Source organism: Berghia stephanieae, chromosome 1 (genome assembly GCF_034508935.2).
Source record: "Berghia stephanieae isolate SIO BIC M18660-M18661 chromosome 1, UCSD_Bste_1.3, whole genome shotgun sequence".
NCBI lineage: Eukaryota > Metazoa > Mollusca > Gastropoda > Nudibranchia > Aeolidiidae > Berghia > Berghia stephanieae.
This window is the reverse complement of record NC_088360.1, coordinates 26681208-26700288: the sequence shown is the minus strand read 5'-3', so window position 1 is coordinate 26700288 and position 19081 is coordinate 26681208. Positions and strand designations below refer to the sequence as shown.

Sequence of the window (19081 nt, the reverse complement as noted above, 5' to 3'; positions counted from 1 at the left end):
CTTCGCATATCGGTCGATTAAAATAAATCTCATCTTGTCAAAAAACGCTCAAACTTGGCGCCTCAATGGACATTTCCAATGAAGCCCCAGGTTTGAGAGTTTTTCTCTTTCTATTTTTGTTTTTGTTTTTGTTTTGTTTTGTTTTGCACGATGAGGCCTACCTCAATGAATCGATACTTGAAGGACGAGATTTCTGGCCAAAATCTAAAAGAAAAATATTTAAAAATCGTGTTTTTTCCAGAGTATGGCAGTATATTGGTGGCCCGTCGCATCGATCTGGTGTTATCTTGGGGTGAAAAAGATGAAGAAAATATTGTTTATAAAAATCAGAATTATAGACTCGAACCGTAAATCTTCCGGTCCAAAAAGTCAAATGTCACACCGCAAGATTATTTATACATTGCCGTACAATTGTCAATTTTTTAAAGTGAAAAAAATACATATATCCCTTTTTCTGGTCACTTTTAACATCAAAATTATTTTTTGACACCTTGTTCATCCCGACATAATACCGTTTTGAGACCATAGGTCACATTTGTATTCAATATAAAAACGTCAGGATCAGGCGGACATAATACCGATTTGAGACGACTGGTCGGAATTGACGTATACTTATTTGCAGGTCTGCTAGTCCAAATTGTTATGGGCTCATTGTTTTAATAATGGAAATACTCTCACACCGACGCAAAATATTGTCAATTACAACACTGTTAAATCCGGCCCATTATTGCGTTCGGTTATCAGACCTTCAAATATGAGCACACGTCGGTCACACTGGTATAACTCTGAATTTCAAGGAATGTAGAACATGCATTCAAAAATGTAAACATGTGTCATAAATTATGATAAGATCACAGTCTCAAGAAAAACGCAACTCGTACAAGAGTAATATTTACAGGTATCATAGTGAATGAGTGAATGATAAATAATAATATTATATAAAAATGATGTGTATGAAACAGTGTCAGACAGAACAGAGACAAAATACAAGTGAAAAAAACAAAAAAAAAAAAAAAAAAAAAAAAAAAAAACATCCCACGAAAATCAGCCTGCCTCGACTAGGGATCGAACCTCAGACCTCTTGATAAACAACAATGTGATGCAATTGTAATGTAAATGTTGCTGCTCGAAGCTCGAAGAAATAAATAACAATATGAGATTGAATGTATCTAAGCTTCAATTAAATATAGATCTAGATATCCCGCTTCCCCTCTTTTGACTTAGCTAATTAATTGCGCACTTTTTATAATAATTATCTATTGCTCTATTTTAATTCGTGCTGCCTTACAACGGAATCAATGTTTTTGTTTATTCATCTTAACAACGCCACTATACCACATTATCGTCTGTAGTGTTTCATTCATCCTGTTTTGTTGATAATAATAATAATAATAATAATAATAATAATAATAATAATAATAATAATAATAATAATAATAATAATAATAATAATAATAATAATAATAATAATAATGTACGTTATTCATCCAAAAGGAAATTTTTGTACCGACGTATAAAATGCCGACAATGTAAATTATAAACATAATAATATAAAAAAGAAACCGCCCGAAACGTCCATTTTATCTGTTTTTGTATATTAAATTGAAGCTTACATTCAATTTCACATTGTTATTTATCTGACCGGCAACGAAGACACCTGAGGTTCAAACCCCAATCGAAACAGGGTGATTTTTTGGGGATGTTTTTCTTTTTATCTTGTATTTTTCTCCCTGCTTCCCCTCACACTGTTTTATACACACTACTCTCCAATTTACCATCATAGCAAATGAGCAAACAATAAATTAATGAATTTTTCTTAGTTGCCTCATTGTCAACAACAAAAAATAGTTTAAAAAAAAAAAGGAATTATTAATGATTAACAAGCAGCTTGTCCTCCAGAATACTGTAAACCTCCTTCTTACTCAGAACAAATTGTATAATTTACTTTATTCTTCAAAGAATGCACGGGTTTTTCTTATTTTTCTTCTTCTTCTTCTTCTTCTTCTTCTTCTCCTCCTCTTCCTCCTCCTCCTCCTCCTCCTCCTCCTCCCCTCCTCCTCCTCCTCCTCCTCCTCCTTCTTCTTCTTCTTCTTCTTCTTCTTCTTCTTCTTCTTCCTCCTCCTCCTCCTCCTCCTCCTCCTCCTCTCTATTTCTTTCATTTTCTGTTTAGTTCTTTCCTTGTTTCTTTCTTATTTCTTTTAAAATTTTTGTCTTTGTTTTTATTTTCCATAGCTGCTTAATTAATTGTACCAGTAACAGTGAAACTTGTGACCACAACCCGTGAAATTACTAAGAAACCACCACCAGAAGCTCTTGTCCTCAAGAAAACGTTGAACCTTCATCTTGAAACCAAACAGAAAAGTTAATTGCTTTGGTCTATTCTTCAAATAAAGCTCAGGTTCCTCTCTCTTTCTTTCTTTCTTTCTGTTCTTCTTTCTTTTCTCTTCATTCTTCTTCTTCTCTCTTCTCTTTCTTCTTCTTCTTCTTCTTCTTCTTCTTCTTCTTCTTCTTCTTCTCTTCTTCTTCTTCTTTTCTTCTTCTTTTCTTTCTTCTTCTCTTCTTCTTCTTCTCTTCTTCTTCTTCTTCTTCTTCTTCTTCTTTTTTCTTCTTCTTCTTCTTCTTCTTCTTTCTTCTTCTTCTTCTTCTTCTTCTTCTTCTCTCTTCTTCTTCTTCTTCTTCTTCTTCTTCTTCTTCTTCTTCTTCTTCTTCTTCTTCTTCTCCTGATCTTGGCCCCCTCTTCTTCCTCCTCCTCTTCCTCCATTTCCTTTTCTTCGTCTTCCTCTTCTTATATGCCTCATCCTATTCATCCTATCATTCTCTTTCTCCTCATTATCCTCATAATCAACATCTTCGCAATCATCATTCTCCTCTTTATCTCCTCCTCACCCTTTCCTCTTTATCTTCCATCTTCTCTTCCTCTTCTCCTAAGATCTTCTTCTTCTTCTTCTTCTTCTTCTTCTTCTTCTTCTTCTTCTTCTTCCTCTTCCTCTTCTTCTTCTTCTTCTTCTTCTTCTTCTTCTTCTTCTTCTTCTTCTTCTTCTTCTTCTTCTTCTTCTTCTTCTTCTTCTTCTTCTTCTTCATCACCTTCTTCTCCTTTTTCTTGGTCATCTTCAACTTCTTCTTTTCGTACATTAAGCTCGATTGCGTTCAGGTAGGCAAAAATATCTGTTTGGTGGCAGATGAATCAGAGGCTGTGCGGGATATCAGGGGTTCCAGGTAGCTCTGCTCTTTCTCAAAATCAACCTGAAGCTTGGAGTGTCTAGAGTTTGAGCTCTGATCGGAGTTGTGACCGCAAGCGCCTTTGGAGGACACCATGTCATTTGCGAATCGATTTGCATGTTTGATACACGTCCTTTTGGAATGGATAACTGGAGGGGTGTAGTAAAAAGGAACGCAATGTGATGACGTTTCGTCGTCCTGTATAGGGAAAGGGGAGAGAGGAAAAAGGCAGGAGGGACAGAATAAATAGCAAATTGTTATCATTTTACAAAATTTCAAGAACATTGTAATAAAATACATTTTAAAAATATGCATAGTGCATATAATATGTTTATTTCCAAGGGCTCGCCATGCTTAATGCGCTTTACAATTTTTAAAATAATATTCTCACTGCAAACTATATGGAACCAAGTTGACATAAATTAACATCTTTCTCGTGTGTTAAGTACTGTAATGAACTCAACAGTAGGACTAAAGTTTTGAAATATTGGTCACCATTCTGGTCAATTATCACACTCAAAATCGATTGAATTGTTACAAAATGAGGCTTCTTAACTTTATATTGCGAACTCCGAAACCATAGAATGTACACAAAAATGACATTGCAGGAAGGAAATCCATTTTATAAATAAATAAATAAATAAAAAATGGAATTCACTTAATTCATCCTACAGGGGAAATTTGTCTCTAGGATCTATTCCAAGTGAAGACTGAAATAACCCAGGCGTCAACCGCAGTGCAGCGCCCAAAATTGATCTACGGCGAGGTGACTTGCTCAGGGCCACGCAGCGCAGATACGGTTGATCGAATCCTGTACCTTTCGGGTACGAAGTAAAGACCGTACCGCTGGACCACGCTGCCCCTACGGTTTTCGAAGGTATTTCATGTATATTTATACCAGTCTTTTTTTGTTTCTGTTTCGGGCTATAACTTAACGATTGCTACGGTCCATCAGTCAGTCAAAGTGTGGCCATCGTTGACATATAGCCTGGCACTAGAACCCTTTGGGACTTGCAGTTTGACGTCATTTGTAGGTTTGTGTAGCGTCTAATGAGTTGTCGTTAGTAGAGCTCAAGGAAACAAGTTATTTCATTGGTTGAACTATTGAATACAACTCACGATTTGTTTTCTTTAGTGCCAAAAGACTGGCATTTTCACGTCATTTTTTGGCCAGTGTCAGGCTATAAGTTAGCGATGGCTACGGTTTCAGTGTCAGGCTATAACTTAACGATGGCTACGGTCCATCAGTCAGTCAAAGTCATCAGCACATGACCATACCACCAACCTGGATTGTCCTTTCCAGAACGGCTATGATGAGACCGAAGTTGGGTCGCGTTTCGGCCATCGTTGCCCAGCATGACGTCATAATATCAAACCTGTGGATTAAAACCAAAACAATGATTGATGGTTATTAACCTGTTACACGCGGAATTTGGTTTTACTTCAATCTGACATTGAATAACAACGTGAAATGGAATTATTGTAAGCTTCAATTTAATATTCGAAAACATATAAAATGGACGTTTCGTGTTTCCCCTTTATCAACAAAACAGGATGAATGGAACACTAGAGACGACTGTGATAATGCTTCGAACAGCAACATTTACAATTATTTCTTCGAGCTTCGAGCAACAACATTTACATTTATTTCTTCGAGCTTCGAGCAGCAACATTTACATTACCCAGAATTCTCCAATCTGACCCCATATCTTGCTGTTTTGACAAAGATAAAAAATGGAAGATGAAAACCGTTTCATTTAAAATCATGTTGATCATGGCACTGCAATGATATTTTTGATTTTGATAAAATCGCCAAGATGTTATACATAGGATAACATTGAAATGGTTGATACCAAACCAAAGGATTCTTAACAATTAAACCAGTAAGAGTCATTATTTGTGATAACATTATACCTCATCCTATATAGTAACACGTAATTATATCAAGTTTAAAAAGAATACATAATCTCTAAATTTTAACTGAAAAAAGGTAAATAACACACAGCTTGAAACACTTTAAAAAGAAGTTCTTTAATTATCAAAATAATGAAATCAAACTTATTTAGGAGAGGTTGATTTTAAAATAATGCATGCGTTTTTTCATTTTAGAATCCTTATTTTGTGTTAATCGTGAGGGAATTGAAAAAACGTTCGCTCTCAATAGGCTTCAACAATCTGATGTCACGTCCGCCCAGCAACCAGCAGCTTGGTTCTAAACAAAGAAAATCTGTACTTTTTATTCTTCATGCTGGCTAGAACTTTTTCACATTTCATGTGATCAGAATGTATAAAAGTCACAACATGATCAGATTTATAATGTTTTTCTCTTCTAGATACACTTTTATGCTCGTCGGAAAAGTATTTCATAAGGGGCGTCCGCCATTGTTCCGATAGTTTAGAAACAGTTATTAAGTTACAATGCGTTACGAGGGAAGTGACGTGCAGTGATTGGAAACACATTCGGAGTTCGAAAACGTGAGACTGCAAGAATCCCATGTTGAATTTTCCAAGAAAAAAAAAGAGCTTTTATATAGCGCAATATCCACTAAATGTGCTCAAAGCGCTTTACAAGGGGTCCCTGGTCAACAGCAACATTTAACATGTAGGACGGGACATGACGCCTGTTAGGCGATATTACACTTTTTGAACACAGACAACGCTGTTAACGGCCAGGTACTCATTTTACACCTGAGTACGCTGAGAGAATGTGAGTAAAGAGCCTTTTCCAAGGACTCAACTATGCGCCGAGCGCGAGGCTCGAACCCTGGACCTTCCGATCATACCACTAGATCACATAGCCGCACATTTATGAAGCTTACACTGATGGAATGCAGCCCGCTGGTGGCTCCAAGCGTCCTCCTTTAGTGACGAGGTTCATGACGTCTTCATTGGAACATCCTGGGTAGGGCATGTGGCCCAGAGAGAACACTTCCCATAGAAGAATTCCATACGACCTTGAAGAAAAATAGAAGTTGTTAATTAAAGACGCCCGCAACCAAACAGACAAACACTCATACTGTAAAACAGTAATATATTCACATACACACACACACATACATATATATATATATATATATATATATATATATATATATATATATATATATATATATATATATGTGACCCACCGCCTCTAAACGGTATTATGTCTGGGTGGTTTTTAGGTACTAAAATGAAGATTTATCGAATAACTATTAAACTCGAGCCAATTCTATAATATTATTATTATTATGAAGACAATATCTTGAGGTCGTTTAAACTAGAGTCCCAAATTTCTGTTCATGTTAAGTTTTAGATCACTTTTTGTCATCTGGTTTACCCTGACAAAATGCCGTTTATCCTCTGACGATAGGTTATATACCATATGTGTATATGTGCTTGTGTATGTCCTGTGTTTGTAGTCATCTGATGTCCGATTACTTATTTGAACTACACACGTTGAGTGTGTAGTGTTATCGTTCTTGCCTTGTGCACTGTCTATTGTGTTCCATATAATCTTATACTTGTCCTGTGCATATCATTATCTATGTCTCATTATTTTTGGTTCATATTGATCCTTGTACCTGCCTGCCTAGCATATTGCGGAATAGGGCATTGTTTCTTTATTTCAATAAAATTTGTTCAGGACATCAGAATGACTTAGATTTATTTGTAAATCCATCCTTTCTATAAACATTCTCCTTACCAACTATGGGAAAATCGTCACAATCCGTACGATACAAACACCATTTTTCTTATTCAGATTTGATTCATAAATTACAAAATTTGAAGGAAAATCTGTGTTACATTTACAAGGTCTTAAAACGGTTTTGTAAATCTTTTTTTGTTCAACATTATATAATATTGAGCTATTCTATAGCGCAATATCCACTAAAAGTGCTCAAAGCGCTTTACAAGGGGATATTGGTCAACAGCAACACTTAAAATGTAGGACGGGACATGCCGCCTGTTAGGCGATATTACAATTTTTTCTGACAAAGACAACGCTGTAAACGGCCAGGTACTCATTTTACACATGAGTACGGTGAGAGAATGCGAGTAAAGAGTCTTTTCCAAGTGTAATAGAGTCAGAATTAGTGATATAAATCTGTAAATGATCATAGTTGTTAAAATGAAGTTATAACGATGTGAAGTGGTGAAAGAAAGCACAAAAATATAGTATCAGTCCATAAGTCACACCCAGACGAGGATAAAAATAGTACTACATCGAGAGACTACCTGTGTAAGGGCTTAACACACAACACACAGCGTACTATTGGTCATAGTAACACACACGAGTAAAGGAATGTTGATATCAACCACAGAGGCACACAGTCTTGCATTACTTGCATACAATTAAATAGTGATGGTAGCGACAAGTAGTAGAGTACAAAATCAAATAACATTAGATAGAATGGTCATTCTATTACACAAGGATTGAACTATGCGCCGAGCGCGAGGCTCGAACCCAGGACCTTCCGATCCGAACGCGAGTGTCATTCCACTAGAACACATAACCGCACGTACAGAATGTACATAATATTGTTTTCAAAATTGATTTTAAAAATCCCATATATATATAGATAGTTCGAAGATGACGTCACTCATGTCTTTGTTATTGTTTTTTGCCATCCGCGTTTATGAGTATTGCTCACTGAACTGTATTAACCCAACTTTAAACGTTCATGGATACACACAGTTTTGTGTGTTGGTCCGTTATACTTCCGGATGGCAATGTTATGAGCTTCTTAGCCAAGCGCATACTATCTATACGTGATGTGTCCGTATGACATAATTTCAGTAAAAAGCTTGAAAATCGTAGGGAAAGAGATAATTAGATTACGGAGTGCAGGCTGCAACATTTCCCCCCTTGTCTGCCCCAAGTATTACCAGCCTATGTCTCAACTGCGGCTATGTGGTCTAGTGGTATGCCACTCGCTTTCTGATCGGAAGGTCCTGCGTTCGAGCCTCGCGCTCGGCGCATAGTTGAGTCCTTGGAAAAGACTCTTTACTCACATTCTCTCACCGTACTCAGGTGTAAAATGAGTACCTGGCCGTTAACAGCGTTGTCTTTGTCCAAAAATTGTAATATCGCCTAATAGGCGTTATGTCCCGTCCTACATGTTAAATGTTGCTGTTGACCAGAGTCCCCTTGTAAAGCGCTTTGAGCACATTTAGTGGATATTGCTCTATATAAAAGCTCAATTTAATTTTTTTTTAAAATTTTACTACTAGCCTATGTCTCAACTAACAGTACATCGGAAAGCCATTAAAATCAAAGAGACAAACAAACTAACAAACATTTTCCCCGTTGTCTGCCCCAAGTATTACCAGCCTATGTCTCAACTGCGGCTATGTGGTCTAGTGGTATGCCACTCGCTTTCTGATCGGAAGGTCCTGGGTTCGAGCCTCGCGCTCGGCGCATAGTTGAGTCCTTGGAAAAGACTCTTTACTCACATTCTCTCACCGTACTCAGGTGTAAAATGAGTACCTGGCCGTTAACAGCGTTGTCTTTGTCCGAAAAATTGTAATATCGCCTAATAGGCGTTATGTCCCGTCCTACATGTTAAATGTTGCTGTTGACCAGAGTCCCCTTGTAAAGCGCTTTGAGCACATTTAGTGGATATTGCTCTATATAAAAGCTCAATTTAATTTTTTTTTTAAATTTTACTACTAGCCTATGTCTCAACTAACAGTACATCGGAAAGCCATTAAAATCAAAGAGACAAACAAACTAACAAACATTTTCCCCGTTGTCTGCCCCAAGTATTACCAGCCTATGTCTCAACTGCGGCTATGTGGTCTAGTGGTATGCCACTCGCTTTCTGATCGGAAGGTCCTGGGTTCGAGCCTCGCGCTCGGCGCATAGTTGAGTCCTTGGAAAAGACTCTTTACTCACATTCTCTCACCGTACTCAGGTGTAAAATGAGTACCTGGCCGTTAACAGCGTTGTCTTTGTCCGAAAAATTGTAATATCGCCTAATAGGCGTTATGTCCCGTCCTACATGTTAAATGTTGATGTTGACCAGAGTCCCCTTGTAAAGCGCTTTGAGCACATTTAGTGGATATTGCTCTATATAAAAGCTCAATTTAATTTTTTTTTTAAATTTTACTACTAGCCTATGTCTCAACTAACAGTACATCGGAAAGCCATTAAAATCAAAGAGACAAACAAACTAACAAACCTTTTCCCCGTTGTCTGCCCCAAGTATTACCAGCCTATGTCTCAACTGCGGCTATGTGGTCTAGTGGTATGCCACTCGCTTTCGGATCGGAAGGTCCTGGGTTCGAGCCTCGCGCTCGGCGCATAGTTGAGTCCTTGGAAAAGACTCTTTACTCACATTCTCTCACCGTACTCAGGTGTAAAATGAGTACCTGGCCGTTAACAGCGTTGTCTTTGTCCGAAAAATTGTAATATCGCCTAATAGGCGTTATGTCCCGTCCTACATGTTAAATGTTGCTGTTGACCAGAGTCCCCTTGTAAAGCGCTTTGAGCACATTTAGTGGATATTGCTCTATATAAAAGCTCAATTTAATTTTTTTTAAAATTTTACTACTAGCCTATGTCTCAACTAACAGTACATCGGAAAGCCATTAAAATCAAAGAGACAAACAAACTAACAAACATTTTCCCCGTTGTCTGCCCCAAGTATTACCAGCCTATGTCTCAACTGCGGCTATGTGGTCTAGTGGTATGCCACTCGCTTTCTGATCGGAAGGTCCTGGGTTCGAGCCTCGCGCTCGGCGCATAGTTGAGTCCTTGGAAAAGACTCTTTACTCACATTCTCTCACCGTACTCAGGTGTAAAATGAGTACCTGGCCGTTAACAGCGTTGTCTTTGTCCGAAAAATTGTAATATCGCCTAATAGGCGTTATGTCCCGTCCTACATGTTAAATGTTGCTGTTGACCAGAGTCCCCTTGTAAAGCGCTTTGAGCACATTTAGTGGATATTGCTCTATATAAAAGCTCAATTTAATTTTTTTTTAAATTTTACTACTAGCCTATGTCTCAACTAACAGTACATCGGAAAGCCATTAAAATCAAAGAGACAAACAAACTAACAAACATTTTCCCCGTTGTCTGCCCCAAGTATTACCAGCCTATGTCTCAACTGCGGCTATGTGGTCTAGTGGTATGCCACTCGCTTTCTGATCGGAAGGTCCTGGGTTCGAGCCTCGCGCTCGGCGCATAGTTGAGTCCTTGGAAAAGACTCTTTACTCACATTCTCTCACCGTACTCAGGTGGTAAAATGAGTACCTGGCCGTTAACAGCGTTGTCTTTGTCCGAAAAATTGTAATATCGCCTAATAGGCGTTATGTCCCGTCCTACATGTTAAATGTTGCTGTTGACCAGAGTCCCCTTGTAAAGCGCTTTGAGCACATTTAGTGGATATTGCTCTATATAAAAGCTCAATTTAATTATTTTTTAAAATTTTACTACTAGCCTATGTCTCAACTAACAGTACATCGGAAAGCCATTAAAATCAAAGAGACAAACAAACTAACAAACATTTTCCCCGTTGTCTGCCCCAAGTATTACCAGCCTATGTCTCAACTGCGGCTATGTGGTCTAGTGGTATGACACTCGCTTTCGGATCGGAAGGTCCTGGGTTCGAGCCTCGCGCTCGGCGCATAGTTGAGTCCTTGGAAAAGACTCTTTACTCACATTCTCTCACCGTACTCAGGTGTAAAATGAGTACCTGGCCGTTAACAGCGTTGTATTTGTCCGAAAAATTGTAATATCGCCTAATAGGCGTTATGTCCCGTCCTACATGTTAAATGTTGCTGTTGACCAGAGTCCCCTTGTAAAGCGCTTTGAGCACATTTAGTGGATATTGCTCTATATAAAAGCTCAATTTAATTTTTTTTTAAATTTTACTACTAGCCTATGTCTCAACTAACAGTACATCGGAAGCCATTAAAATAAAGAGACAAACAAACTAACAAACATTTTGTTTAACTTTAAAAATCAACGCCTTCTCCTTCCTCGTTTATTTCTGGATTCATCTATCTTTTTTTTTTTTTTTTTTTTTTTTTTTTGAAAATCAATGCATTGACCCTTTACGAGCGAAACTGAAATCGTTTTAAATCATTACATCGCTCAGTTTTTTTCTGCTTTCAACATTCAACTACTCTGAAGCAATCTTGTGAAACCCATTCTAAAATTTTGGCTTAAAAAAAAAGAGATGAAGTGGGTAGGAAAGTGCCAGAAGACAATAGAGAATAAAAATTTCGCGGCGGCGATGGAGGTTTGGAACCCGCGACCTTACTGGTACGACAACTCCGTCTGGCCGGGGAGAGTTGTCGTACCTTCGAACTCTATTGAAGTCTTAGGTTTGGGACTTTTTGACAAGTTGAAGGTCATTCAATCGATCGATATTCCAAGTTAATCATTTCTGGCCAAAATCTGAAAAAAATGTATTTCGTTGTAGCACGGTAATTCTGAGGTGCAATTATTATATGCAGTCTGAGCACCAAACGCATTTATGGGCTTGATTCAATATTGTTGTTATGACCAACATATGCGTTCGTTTAACCCTCTCCTTACCACCTACAGCAAAATCGTCACATTTATTACGACACAATATATATTTTTCTTATTCAGATTTATTTTGTACTTCACAAACTGTGAAGAATGATCTTTTTTTGATTAATAAGAACGTTAAGTTGTTTTGTAGAGAGCTTGTTTGAGTTTTAAAAATCATTTTTTCTGCTGGGTAAGCCTGCCATTTTGGGAAAATACTGAACATGATCGGTAAGGAGAGAGTGAAGAGTATATTCATTACTGCAAAAATCCTGTAACAAGTTTGGTAATCAGACCCTAAAATAAGTGCACGTCGGGCAGTGCAAATCTAACTGTTCTTTTATTAAAATATGTCATTCTGATTACAGTTAGAGTAAAATCGAACGCCAGCTACAAAGGTTGAAAATAATATATAGTCAAAGTGTCTTACCAGACGTCGGTCTTTGACGTAAATATCCCATCCAGGAAGGCTTCAGGAGGCATCCATTTGACAGGAAGCATTGCCCTCCCTGCCTTTTTGTAATAATCTGACCTGAAACAGTAGAGAAAATGACAAGCTGTTACTATTTATTTGCAAAATCGTTGTTGAACCTATTCGCTGCTGCTGTCATCTGATGACAAAATATTTTTTTATTAAAATCAATATTTCATTAAAAACAAAATGTGATCCATCAACTGAAAACCGCATTATGTCAGGATGACCAAGATACCAAAAATAAATACAAATAATAATAAATAAATAAAACGATTTTCAAATAAAAATATACACAGTGAAAATACACATTTCGTCAGTAAATGAAATCATATTTATTCTCCTTAAAGAATTGAGCGTTAAAAAAAGATTGAGCTTTTCTATAGAGCAATATCCACTAAATATGCTCAAAGCGCTATACAAGGGGTCCATGACCAACAGCAACACGTAACATGTAGAACGAGACATGACGCCTGTTAGGCGATACTACAATTGTTTCGGACAGAGACAACGCTGTCGTTAACGACCAGGTACACATTTTACACCTGAGTACGATGAGAGAATGTGAGTAAAGATCCTTTTCAAAGGACTCAACTATGCGTTGAGCGATGCTCGAACCCAGTACCTTCCGTTCCGAAAATATACCACTAGACCACATAGCCGCACAAATAAAACATGAACATAACCAAAAATCGCATGTTGTTTTTTTAAACTACAGTTTTAATACTTAGCATTTCAACCACACCGGATGATCCTGTTTTGAGGCGTCGTGTCAGAAATGAATTTGTTTTCGGGTTTGAAATAATTACCTATCTTTGTCTCAGTATTTTTGACTATGATTTTTTAAGCATCTAAAATAACCTCTGTATAATAACAACAAAACTTAAATAGTGAATTTTATTTAATAGTACCAACATTAAAGTAGTCCTTCAGAGTCATGGGCCCATGAGCCGGAATTTATCCCAGTTTCAATAGCGTGAAACGGACATTAGCACTTGATTGCTACCTTTTGGAGAGGACGCTAATCTATAGCAAAGTACTTTCCGCCAGATCTGTCAGACCCAGCTACCCAATTACTGCTGTGTGGACACAGGGTCAGAAAAAAAATCTCGACAGTATCGGGATCGATCTCAGTCCCTTTGCTTGTGAAGCAAGTTCTCTACCAACTGAGCTGTTGGGACCCCCATACTTTAATAGTGCAACCGTGCCGCCTTTTATTAGACAGATTGCGCATCGGGGCTCTAACGGGGCCGATTAGAGATAGACGACGATTGGGATTGTTTGGAAGCTTTAACCCTTTGCCCACTAGTCAATATGACATCCGAAATGCTATCGCCTTCTACATCTACGCCAGAACAGAAATAGAGGGTGGAGCCTACCATGATATAACATTTTATGGAGCCCTAATTTCGTCATATCAGTTCTGTCCACTGACAGATGGGTGGGTATCGCTTTCCAGAACTTGTGTCCTTATATGAAATTCTGAGTTTTTGACCAATCAACGATTGCTCTTTTGATAGCTCGCTTGTCAAAATGAGTCAGCTCAACCCTTGATTTATGTACAGGCATCACAGGCGGTATATGTTGTGTAACTTCAAAGACCACGTTTGACCGAAAGCGATGAATGGAAGCCCTACTGTGGCGTGGAGAACGAGGTCTTGTATGTATAGTTACGTCATATCTCAACGCTCGTGAATTCTTAGTACGGCTGGACTCACAATCAAAACACGAAATATGTGTTTTAAACTCTTGAATCAATCGAGTTACATCAGTGCGTTCGTCTCATTGAGAAATGAAAAACGATATATAAATCAAGAACATCGATCGGAAAACAAGGAAATTATCATAAAATTATAAAATTTGAGAAAGCTGTTTTCAAAATCTAATCTATTACAAAAAAGGTTATTTCTAGACCGATTTTTATGAGACAAAGACAATCTTTCTCCACTTTTCAAGCTGATTCCAACAATGAGGTTTTCAAATTTATCGCGATAAGATTATTTGTCATTATTTTTTTTTTATACCCAATTGACTGCTCAGGAAATGAATACGTAATCCTTGGCGGCTAGCGAGTAGGTGTTAAATTTTGCTTACCCTTTCCCACGTAGACGCACGCACACACACACACACACACACACACACACACACACACACAGACTTATCGTCGTCTAGCATCCTATCGTTCGGCTCGACGATTAAAAGGGGTTCGTATCGTCGCTAAAATAATTACAAAATACATATATTTAAAATATATTTATGGTAATGTGAATTAAATATTTTAATGCTCTAATATATCAAGAATGATCATTATTATGATTTATTACGGTGTGAATTGAATTTGACTTTTAAAACTGAAGTTTAATCTGACACCCTACTCGCTGTTATCATTCGAGTCTAAGTTGTAATAAGGCAACTTTGGCCAGAAGTGAAAGACATACATTGTGTGTTCAGTCTGTGTGTGTGTGTGTTGTGTGTGTGTGTGTGTGTGTGTGCGTCTGCGTGGGAAAGGGTAAGCAAAATTTAACACCTACTCGCTAGCCGCCAAGGATTACGTATTCATTTCCTGAGCAGTCAATTGGGTATTAAAAAAAATAAAGACAAATAATCTTATCGCGATAAATTTGAAAACCTCATTGTTGGAATCAGCTTGAAAAGTGGAGAAAAATTGTCTTTGTCTCATAAAAATCGGTCGAGAAATAACCTTTTTTGTAATATATTTGATTTTGAAAATAGCTTTCTCAAATTTTATAATTTTATGATAATTTCCTTATTTTCCGGTCGATGTTCTTGATTTATATATCGTTTTTCATTTCTCAATGAGACGAACGCACTGATGTAATTCGATTGATTCAAGAGTTTAAAACACAGATTTCGAGTTTTGATTGTGAGTCCAGCCGTACTAAGAATTCACGAGCGTTGAGATATGACGTAACTATACATACAAGACCTCGTTCTCCACGCCACAGTAGGGCTTCCATTCATCGCTTTCGGTCAACCGTGGTCTTTGAAGTTACACAACATATACCGCATGTGATGCCTTTACATAAATCAAGGGCTGAGCTGACTCATGTTGACAAGCGAGCTATCAAAAGAGCAATCCGTTGATTGGTCAAAAACTCAGGATTTCGTATAAGGACATAAGTTCTTGAAAGCGATATCCACCCACCTGTCAGTGGACAGAACTGATATGATGAAATTAGGGATCCATAAAATGTTATATCATGGTAGGCTCCACCCTCTATTTCTATTCTGGCGTAGATGTAGAAGGCGATAGCATTTCGGATGTCATAATGACTAGTGGGCAAAGGGTTAAAGCTTCCAAACAATCCCAATCGTCGTCTATCTCTAACGGGACCCGTTGGCGCAAACTCAGTATTCTTTTGGTGGCCGACGCCTATCCGTGTGTTGTAATATTAGGGAATGTACCAGCCCTTTATTTTGTAAAGGAAGGCTTCGGAATGAGTGGGCCGGGTTATTTGAAGACGCTTGAGAACGAGAAAGAAAGTAGGAGCTATTTTCCTGTAATTTCCGAACAACAACACTGTTTATGTGTGTTATCTAAATACCTGTAAATATCTCGTGCCATCCCAAAGTCTGCGATCTTGGCGATTCTGTTTGGCCCCTTCGTGGTGAGCAAACAATTCCGTGCTGCAATGTCCCTGGATTGTGGAGAATAATAGATAAACAATAGATAATATTGTATGGTGCTAACAACAATACGCTTCAACAGTCGTAACGTCACTTCCCTCCTAATGGCGCATGGTAACTTAGTAACACAGGCTCTAAACTATCGGAACAATGGCGGACGCCCTTATCAAATATTTCTCCGACGAGCATAAAAGCGTATCCAGAGGGGAAAAAAAAACCCATTATAAATCTGATCATGTTTTGACTTTTTACACATTCTGAACACAAGACTTATGAAAAGTTCTAGCCAGCATTAAGAATGAAAAGGAATGATTTTCTTTGTTAAGAACAACGATGGCCGCTGTTGCTGGGTGACGTGACGTCAGACTATTGAATCCAATTGGGTTAAAAACTAGAAAAATACCTCTTCTTTTGTTGATTGTCACGAGCTAATCTCACTGATCAAAACGATATCAAGTCTTTAAAGGCTATGATAATTGGGCTGTTGTCATAGATCTAATAATTGTTCTATAAAAGACTATAAAAACAGATATTATACGTCAGTGGGTGAATGGGAGCGATCTATATTCAGATTTTCGTCCAACAAAGTCATCAATCACATGATTTGTTGCTGTACAACGATTGGATATTTCTTTTAAAATGTAAACACACTAACAAAATGACCAATCGTGATGTTAGATATTTCGAAAGCTGTGAGCACTTTTCACTATGTGGGTCACTTTGAGCACCTAGAGCACGTGGAAAGTTAATATAGATCATGCCCATTGAATGGGCATGATCGATATTCCCTTTCCATGTGCTCGAGGTCATTGGTCAAATTGCAAAGCGTGCTCAAAATTACCCACACAGTGAAACGTATTTACTGCTTTTGAAATATCTTAAATCACAATTGTTCATTTTGTTCAGCTTGAAACACGGGAATATTTACAACTTTTATAAAGCAGTGCGTTTACATTTGTTAATAAATATCCAATCGTTGGACCTCAACAAATCATGTGATTGATGACTCAGTTGGACGAAAACATGAATATAGATCGCCCCCATCGGAGCACTCTATATTCAGGTTTTCGTCCCAACGAGTCATCAATCACATGATTTGTTTCTGTCCAATGATTGGACATTTCTTAATAAACATAAACATGCTGCTTTAATTATGAAAGTTGTAAACATACCCATCGGCCTAGCTGAACAAAATGAACTATTGTGATGTTGGATGTTTCGAAAACTGAACACTTTTCAGTATTCAGGTCATTTTGAGTACATTTGGCGCGAGCACATGGAAAAATAATAATTCTAGATCGTTCCCATTGACACAACTACCTACATCATTTCAAAATGACAATATACAATGGTACAAGGTACATTAGGATTTTCCACCCTGGTAATAAAAATACAGAACAAACCAATTTCACATCTACCCAATGGGAGCGATCTATATTCATTTTTTTCGTCCAACCAAGTCATCAATCACATGATTTGTTGCTGTCCAACGATTGGATGCTTCTTAACAAATGTAAACACACTGTTTATGAAAATTGTACACGTACTCATGTGTCATTCTGAACAAAATGACCAATCGTGATTCTAGATATTTTAAAAGCTGTGAATATTTTTCACTATGTGGGTCATTTTGAGCACACTTTACAATGTGACCAATGACATCGAGCACATGGAAAGGCAATATATAGATCATGCCCATTCATCGTACCTGTGTATAAAGTGTTTTTCTTCCAAATGTTGACAACCCCTGGCAATGTCCAGAGAGAGGCGAAGCAAGTCAACCACTGTCACTGTCCACGGAACATCCTGGTCAAAAGATAGAGATTGTGTTTTAGAATGAACCTGGAAAAATACTGCAGGTTAGGTCTCGTGTTCTAAAAATAATGTTTGTGCTAGTCAGAGATATGATTCGGTCTTAATTTTCTATCTAACAATTTTAATAGTGCGGCTAAGTGGTCTAGTGGTATGACACTCGCTTTCGGATCGGAAGGTCTTGGGTGCGAGCCTCGCTCGGTGCAAAGTTGAGTCCTTGGAAAAGACTCTTTATTCACATTCTCTCACCGTAATCATGTGTAAAATGAATACCTGGCCGTTAACAGCGTTGTATCTGTAGGAAAAGATTGTAATATCGACTTACAGGCGTCATGTCTCGTCGTATATGTAAAATGTTGCTGTTGGCTGGGGTTTCCATGTAAAGTGCCCTGAGCACGTTAAGTGGATATTGCGCAATAAAAATGCTCTAGTTTAAGACACCAAATTTAAAGCTAACTTTGTTAAATTACAACTTTTGAAATAGAATTAGAAATTAGAACCTTAATTCTTCTTTCAAAATATACCCTGCATTGCTTGGTATAAAACATGCTGTTACTATCTGAAAGCTTCTAATACATTAATTTGTTAAGAATAGCTTGGTTTGTAGTTTAAACTTAATGAATTTTGAGAAAATTTATAAATTAAGTATAAAAGAAATTTAGTCAATTTGCCAAAGGGTTAAAACTCACTCTTTTTGGCCTGGCTTGGTGTAGAAAGGATTTCAGATCGCCGCCTTCTAGGAGTTCCAGAATGAGATAATGTGGATGCTGGTCAAAGCATGTGCCGATATATTTGACGATGTTAGGGTGGTTGAATTTGCTGTGAAAGAAATGTGTTGTGTCATTTCATTTCTAAATAACAATCAATTTGAAATGGAATGTAATGCTTCAATTTAATATACGTAAACAGATCAAATGGACGTTTCGGGTTCCCCCCTCTTTCAACAAACAGGATGAATGAAACACTACAGACGCCACTACCACATTACCTCATTCGTCTGTAGTGTTTCATTCATCCTGTATTGTTGAAAGAGGGGGAACCCGAAACGTCCATTTGATCTGTTTTCGTATATTAAATTGAAGATTACATCCAATTTCACATTATTATTTAAATCTTCGAGCTTCAAGCAGCAACTTTTACATATTATTTCTATTAAAATGATATCTGTGGTATCAGAAAGTATTCTGCCTCTCTCTTAAAAACACGTATTTGAAATGTTGGCCAGAAATCTAGTCCTTCAAATATCGATCGATCAAAATGACCCTTCGCGAAGTCCCAGGTTTCAGAGTTTTTGCCAAGCTGAGAGTCATGTTAACTCTCTCCTTACCAGCCATTTTTAGAATTGTCCCCGGAAATTCACTCCCACCCAACACAAGAATATACTTTTTTTTACTGAAACAAAAAAGTAACAACTTCATTCTATACAG

At 37.6% G+C, this 19081-nt stretch overlaps 1 protein-coding gene across 1 annotated transcript in view; it reads right to left on the bottom strand.

The window, feature by feature from the left end:
- Nucleotides 1–3007: 3007 nt before the first annotated feature.
- LOC144971058 (leukocyte tyrosine kinase receptor-like) overlaps nt 3008–19081 on the bottom strand; it is a 144398-nt gene continuing 128324 nt past the window's right edge. The window contains exons 22-28 of the mRNA XM_078911397.1: nt 18344–18473; nt 17551–17648; nt 15761–15853; nt 12153–12254; nt 6039–6173; nt 4505–4595; nt 3008–3417 (exon numbers count right to left, since the gene is read on the bottom strand). Of these exons, the coding sequence (XP_078767523.1) occupies nt 3148–3417; nt 4505–4595; nt 6039–6173; nt 12153–12254; nt 15761–15853; nt 17551–17648; nt 18344–18473 (919 nt within the window). The 3' untranslated portion in view covers nt 3008–3147. The remainder of the gene's footprint in view (nt 3418–4504; nt 4596–6038; nt 6174–12152; nt 12255–15760; nt 15854–17550; nt 17649–18343; nt 18474–19081) is intronic.